This window comes from Sinocyclocheilus anshuiensis, unplaced genomic scaffold (genome assembly GCF_001515605.1).
Source record: "Sinocyclocheilus anshuiensis isolate Anshui unplaced genomic scaffold, SAMN03320099.WGS_v1.1 scaffold1371, whole genome shotgun sequence".
Classification (NCBI taxonomy): Eukaryota; Metazoa; Chordata; class Actinopteri; order Cypriniformes; family Cyprinidae; genus Sinocyclocheilus; species Sinocyclocheilus anshuiensis.
The window spans coordinates 1,222,460-1,230,041 of record NW_015539833.1 but is presented as its reverse complement, the minus strand read 5'-3'; the positions used below and the strand labels follow the sequence as shown (position 1 = coordinate 1,230,041).

Here is a 7,582-nt window from a genome sequence, read left to right as displayed (position 1 = left end):
ATTAAAAAAACAATAATATTGTAAATTATTAACGCAGTTTAAAATAGCTGTTTTCTATTGTAATATATTTTAAAATGTCATTTATTCCTGTGATCAAAGCTGAATTTTTTCAGCATCATTACTCCAGTCTTCAGTGTCACATGATCCTTCAGAAATCATTCTAATATGCTGATTTGCTGCTCAAGAAACATTTTTTTTATTCATATCGATGTTGAGAACAGTTGTGCTGCATCATTTTTTTTTGTGTGAAAACTGTGATAAATAGTACGATAAAAAAAACAGCATTAATCTGAAATATAGACCTTTCTGACATTATAAAAAAAAAAAAATTTCTGTCATTTTTGATCAATTTAATGCATCCCTATTGAATAAAACTATTAATTTCTTTCCAACCTTCTGATCAATTACTTCATGTTTGGCTTTTGAGATCAAATTAGGAACTTTTTTAGGGAACTAAAAAAGAAACGTTTCAAAACATTGCAATGGAGTATCACTTGATGATAGAATCAGTTAGATGTATTTAGATGTGTCTAATATTGTATATATTTAGTGAACTGAATTTAATAAAAAATTATATTCTTTTTTTTTTCGCAATTACATTGTTGTACATGATGTTTAAGGAAAATACAAGCTGCACAATGTCTGCTTTTAAACCCTCCAAAACCTAATCCCAAGTAGAAAATAATCTAATGAAACCATTATGTTTCCATTATGGTACAGCACCATTAGACAGACATGGATGTCTTAAGTGCCGGTCAGAGTACCAATCCACATGTCCTCCCCTATTGTTATGTTGACTGTGACACTACAGACAGCTGCTGTAGGTTTAGGCACTTGGAAAAGAGGTAGAGTCAGAGGTGAGTCACATGCATCCCTCTGATCCTCCTTTCCTGAGGAGCACAGTGGTGGTGAGATGCACATCATTAGTGCAGGAAATGAGTGATCCAGCTGGGCTGAGGCTCAGGAGAGTGGCCTGTCAATCAAACCATGGGGCATGGGTTCAAAGAGGGGCAATGGACAATTGTACAGCTCATGCAGCTAAACATTATCCAGGTAGAAAGTAAGTGAGATATCAAGTAGTAAGCTGTGCCTCAAGACATTTATAGCTTATAAATCAATACCTATTCAAGGATCTCAGTGCACTAAAACAAGCCCTGAGCTCATCGTGGAACATCTTCCTTGGTAGTACAATGAATCTAGCCAGCTAAAAGGGTCTCAGATTAAGCCCTTAAAGGGATAGCTCACCCAAAAAAAATGCAAATTGTGTAATTTTCTCAACCTCAAGTTGTTCCAAACCTGTATGGGTTTCTTTCTTCTGTTGAGTACAAAAGAAGATATTTTGAAGAATGCTGGTAACCAAACAGTTGACGGTAGCCATTGACTTCCATAGAAGAAAGAAGCTCATAAAGGTTTGGAACAACTTGAGGTTAAGTAAACGACGATGATAGAATTTTCCATTTTTGGTGAACTGTCCCTTTAAATGACAGTTTTACGTGTCCACAGGAATATTCTGATCAGAAAAATGGTCATGTATATATCATATAAATGATGGACCAAAACTGGACACAATATTTTAAAAAATCTGTAAAAGTCAATTTGGCATATTCCTTAATCAGACATTCGGTTCACGTAAACGCTTTATTCGGAATAAACGCTGTAATTAAATTATCATGTGACAGCTGTCTTTTTCAGACTTCCGTAACCTGGAATATTTGTTGAAACTGGTTATGATAATCAGGTCAGTGTTATTTTAGGATCACAGGGATACTATTATAGTTCTAATTAATATTTAGAATTAGTTTTAATTTTTAGATTCGCTTTCATTTTATTTTAGCTAAAAGTTTTAGTAATTTTGCTGTATGTTTCTGTCATTTTTGTTAATGTCTATGTAGCTTTTATTCATTTTTATTTTTAGTTATTTTAGTACATCAAATTAAACAATGCGGCAAATAGCTGAAATAAAATAAGCTTTATTTTATTTGATTTTATTTCAGTAAATGTTTCATTTATTTCAAGCAACGGAAATATTATTTTTTTGTGTCTACATGATGCTTATATTAAAAAAATTCAGATTAAATTTTGACAATTCTTAATTGCAAGTGAGCACAGTCATTATCTTAGCCGAAAAAAAAGGTCTGAGCTCTGCAACCTCCCTGGTATAAACTACTGAGCTGTGCAATGGTGTCCAGTCAGGGTGCTTCCATAGTGCACAGTGCAGCAAATGTGTTTCCATTCAGCAGATCTGATAATAAGAGACAGGACCTGACCCATCTTTTGAGATCCAGGCAGCATTACATTAGGGGCAAGATGACATGACAGATGCTCACAAACTGTATATCATACATATGCATCCTAATCAAAACCAATTTTGAAATTCTTGTTTTTCTTATAGTGTTTGTCTGAGAATTATTACGATATGAGAAACAGAGTAGATGTTGATACTTACTGCTGACTTTCATGTTGCCAAAGGCTGAAGGCTGCAGCACTGGCTTGCAGCTCTCCGCAAATGAGGAGGTCCTAGGCCGGCCTGACATCTCCAAGATGCCGTTACTCTTTAACCACGATCCTTATAGGCTCCTTTAACACAAGAGTAAATATCTGGGGTCCAAGTCTGCTTTTGTTTAAGCAAATGAAGGGAAACTCCCAAGATATCTCTTCTAATGCAGTGAATTCAGAGGTGGTCAGCTGATTGTAGATGAAGATATCCGTTTATTAACCATCAAATGTGCCGTTTAAAAACACGTTACAAACCAAATGGTACAAATTAGTACCCGTTTTAGACTTGCCGATGATAGTGTCACAGAAAAATGTCTATGGAAAGACAAAATCGCATTATCTTGAACACGATACTCAGCCTATATCAGTTGACATCAGCATAACCAGAGCGCAGAACTGTTATCTCGCATGCGCACAGATGGAGTCTGCCGAGATCAGATCAACTTAATTATAATATATCTTTCACTTTATATCCTTCAGGTGTTGCCGGCGTGTATCGATAAAGCTGACACCGAGACTTGCCATGGCCGCATCAGTCCATGAATATTGATCTAGATCCGATAAAACGCCAATAACTCAGGCATTTTTCTTCCAAATGACGGGACGGATGTCGCTAACTTTTCTTGAGCCCTCAAAAAACACAAAATCCCTCATGAAGATGTTTGCTTTCGACTGACACAGCCGCTCTGGACGCCTCCTGCTAGCGATGTGAGTGAGATTGGTGAACGAATCTTTTTGATTGAATCTTTCAAAACGCTCCAAACGACTCGTTCCCGACTCGGACTGAGCTCTTCTTGATTTCGCTGATAGTAGAGTTTACGAATATTTGACTAACTCTTTGTAAAATACTTTAATAGCCAAATTGCAGAAAAGTTTACCAGTAAAACGTAGGTCTACTGTAATTACGTTTAGGACGACTGATTCAGCTAAAATGTAAATCAATAATCAGGATTTTTAATGTAAATGTAAATTGTGTTTTTATGAGTTGGGTCATTGCAACAAACTGACTGAACTGAGACATTAAACTCTTTTTAATAAAACTTAATACGAGAAAAGCATAATAAACAGCAATGTGTTTATATGTGGCTTTATTGTAACGTTTTAGAGCCACTCCGGGACCACGTGGTGACGTCATTTCGTCATGACGGAAAGAATACCTGAATTGGTTCTTTGAAATGAACTGTTCAAAAGAACCGATTCCCGGAAATGAGTCAGACTTCCCACCACTACCTCCTACCGGAAAGTAAAGGAAAGCGCAGTGCTCCCTCTCATCTGCTGCTGTGACATTACTGCCTCTACAGTCGCTTTGGAAAATAATACCTCTTTTACGTAAAGACAGGCTTTCAAACGCTGAACAACGCAACTTTTACGTGATTTCATGTATATGTAACATCAATAATTGCTCAGATTTAAATGTATTTATATTAATTTATTAAAATTAAATTAAAGAATTTGATGTACAGGGACGACATTATGTTTTTAAACTGTTAAAAAATGCCCCTCCAAAAGTAAAAATGCCTCAGAAAATCAGTTCCAGCGGGCAAATACTGCCACTTTAAAAAAAAAAATGACAGTGGTGATATTCATAATAATTTTACCCCTTGACAAATAATTTGATTCTCTCGTCTTCACACACTACTCTTGCTAGGCTACTGACCCCCCTCAAAAAAGCCCTGCGTACGTACGTCATGACGTACGCAGCGTTGTACGTCATGACGCCATTGCTTCCAGCGCCAGGGAAAAATGGCGGCTGTGCAAGATGGACCGAAGGAGCTAGACGCAGAGAAAGAGACAAAGCCAGAGATTCTCAGCGATGGGACGTCTAACCTCTTGGGGAACACAGCGAGCGGGACGCTGTCCTCATCGCCCCTCACCGCTGCTCCCGCCGGCGGAGCCACGAAGATGGAGGACCAGCAAACTTTGATCGCAGTTCTGCAGTTTCTAAAGCGGAATAAACTGTCGGAGTCGGTGGAGATCCTTCGGCGGGAAGCCGGTTTAGGAGAACATCAGGAGGACTCACAGGCTACCGATGGCAGCGGAGGAGGGAAGGGAGACGGGGATGGAGGGGATGCAAACTCTCTGCTCAGCCGGGTGTCCATCACATCAGCAGCCGCCCCCCAAAGCATGCCCGTAAAGAGTGAGTGTCACCTACAACTTGTAATTGCCGATATTTACCATGCAATGTACCTTTAATACATAAAGTAAAGGTGTACTGCACCTTTTAAATTGTTAAAACAGTGCAAAATCAGCTTTATGCCTTTCTAATGTTTTGCTGTAGTTTGTACAGAAGGTTAGTTGCATCAACAATATAGCCCTCCAAATATTCTTGCTTATGTTTTGTACATTTGAACACTGAGTTTCCAACCTATTTTACTGGCATTCCACATGCACTTTGTGCAGGAAGTTATGGTTAAATTTTTTCTGTAATATATAAGCAGAAAAATAAACATTACTGGAATATAAGTATGTTACTATAATTACTATAAATAATACTACATACATCACAATGTAGATATCAGAATTCTTATCGGTAACTAAAACTGTACAAAACATTTTCATTACTTGTCTTGAAATAAAATTAAGCAGCACAACTGTTTCCGATAATGATAATAAATCAGCATATTAGAATGATTTGTGAAGGATCATGTGACACTGAAGACTGGAGTAATGATGAAAATTCAGCTTTGCATCACAGGAATAAACTACATTTTAAAATATATTAAAATAGAAACCATTATTTTACATTTTAATAATATTTCACATTATTACTTTTCGACTATTTTTGATCAAATAAATGCGCCCTTGATGAGCAGAAGAGACTTCTTTAAAAAATATTTAAAAATCTTACTGATCCCAAACTTTTGAAAGGTAGAGTAGGTATAGACAAAAACAGAATCATTTAAAAAAAATAAAACTAATAAACAAAAACTTAAAAAATGCACAATTACTACAATTTTGAATAAAATTGAAATTAAAAATATAAAATTAAAAATTTACAAATTTATTCTGTATATTAATAAGCTTTAGTAGAATCCCAATACAAAAAAATACATGGGTATATATTTAGTACTATATATATATATAAAGGCTATATGTGTGTGTTTGTGTGTGTGTGTGTGTGTGTGCATATGTGTAGGCCTGTCGCAATAATCAATATATCGACTTATCTCACAATATATGTACATGACTTCAATCATTTTTGGTGACGCAATATATCGCCCATTATATTTACATAAAAATTAATGTCACCATGTTTTTTGCATTCTACTTGCGCCTGTGTCTTTTGCAGGTTCTCGTACATAACGTGGTGTAGTTCAAATTTTAAAAATGCTTCTACAAAAAAGTTTCATCTGCAGATATGGCCTTGTTTAGGGATCTGTGCCTTTGTGCATACGGACATCTGACTGCTAAGTAGGGATTGTGTTTTTCAGCAATAGTGTGCACCCTTAATTTACAGAGAAAAGAAGGTCAGGGAAAATCTGTAGATGAAAAAATCTCCATACAAGTTATTCGTGAATTTTTCTTTTTTTCTACTTGTTTGCACTTTTTGTTAGAAAATGTTTATTTACTATTTATTCAAGTTTTTTAAGGTATCTAATATTTTGATACTTAATTTCCATGATGTAAATATTCTTAAGAATTAAAAGTTTGTTGTCATTTGGAAGTGTGTTGGCCTTCTTGCATTATTATGCTTTTGTACTATGATTATATATTCAGTGGCATAAAATGGTCTTAAAATGACAATAATATTGTTTATCGCAATTATTTCAGGGGCAATATATTGCACAACAAAAAGTTGTTATCGTGACAGGCCTACATATGTGTACATATCTTATGTCTTTTAGGGATGCACTGAATGTTCGGCAACTGAAATTATTCAGCCGAAAATAGCAAAAAAAAAGCTATAAGAATAAGCGAAAAGACCAAATAAATTGTACCGAACAATGACGTGACTCTATCAAATAACAACCAGCGTAAAGTGAGAGGCGCGCACTCTTTACAATGCAACAAACATGTCAGCAGTGTGGAAGCATTTAAACTGTCAGAGAAAGACGCAAAAATCATTACAAGCACCGACAGCGAGAGACTGTTTAGTGCTGCATCGCATGTCTTTGATGAGAAGAGGAAGGGTGGTTGTTGCTGGTTTGCTGTATGATGATTGAAATCGTGAAATGGCCTTAAACCATTATTAAATAAACTGCAGAACGTTATGTTTTCTAATTTTGTATGAAACTTTTATTAAACAAAATCACCAAATGTTGATTTATTTAGTTAATATATGAAAATATAATTTAGAAAAACAAAATATTTATTTAGAAAAATTTTCATAATTTATGTTTAATTGTCTAATATTTCTTAAAATATTTTTTGTTAAAGGGATAGTTCACCCAAAAATGAAAATTCTATCATTAATTACTCACCCTCGTGTCGTTCCAAACCCGTACGAGCTTCGTTCATCTTCGGAACACATATTAAGATATTTTTGAAGGAATCTGAGAGCTCTCTGACCCTCCCATAGACAGCAAGGGTCCTTACACGATCAAGGCCCAGAAACATAGCAAGGTCATCGGTAAAATAATCCATGTGACATCAGGGGTTCAACCGCAATTTTACGAAGCTACGAGAATACTTTTTGTGCGCAAAAGAAAGAAAAAAAATAACGACTTTATTCAACAATTCGTCTCCTCCGTGTCACCCTGTAGCGCCATTTTGGAGAGTATCCACTGAACGTAAATTGCGTATGCTATTTTGTGTCAGCTGCGCCACGCGGATACATTGTTTCCATTCAGATCAAAGCGTAAATTACGTAAACAGCATATCCGCGTGAGGAGGAGACGAATTGTTGAATAAAGTCGTTTTTTTTTCTTTTGCGCTCAGAAAGTATTCTCGTAGCTTTGTAAAATTACAGTTGAACCCCTGATGTCACATGGATTATTTTACCGATCTTATTGCTATGTTTCTGGGCCTTGCTGTTAATAGTGTTCATCGTCTGTTTGATAACGTCTTTAATTGATTACGTCTTTAACTGATTTTTCCGTACATTTCTGCCATATGTACATTAACTGACAGTCACCACTGATAAACT

General features: G+C 35.8%; 2 protein-coding genes across 3 annotated transcripts in view; one reads left to right on the top strand and one right to left on the bottom strand.

The window, feature by feature from the left end:
• The window catches only part of LOC107684292 (glycogen synthase kinase-3 beta-like), a 26,213-nt gene extending 23,012 nt beyond the window's left edge, over positions 1-3,201 (bottom strand). The window contains exon 1 of the mRNA XM_016480530.1: positions 2,447-3,201. Within this exon, the coding sequence (XP_016336016.1) occupies positions 2,447-2,534 (88 nt within the window). The 5' untranslated portion in view covers positions 2,535-3,201. The remainder of the gene's footprint in view (positions 1-2,446) is intronic.
• A 1,006-nt stretch (positions 3,202-4,207) lies between these two features.
• LOC107684290 (transcription initiation factor TFIID subunit 5-like) overlaps positions 4,208-7,582 on the top strand; it is a 9,873-nt gene continuing 6,498 nt past the window's right edge. For both annotated transcript variants that reach the window (XM_016480524.1, XM_016480525.1), the window contains exon 1: positions 4,208-4,633. In XM_016480524.1, the coding sequence (XP_016336010.1) occupies positions 4,240-4,633 (394 nt within the window). In that variant the 5' untranslated portion in view covers positions 4,208-4,239. The remainder of the gene's footprint in view (positions 4,634-7,582) is intronic.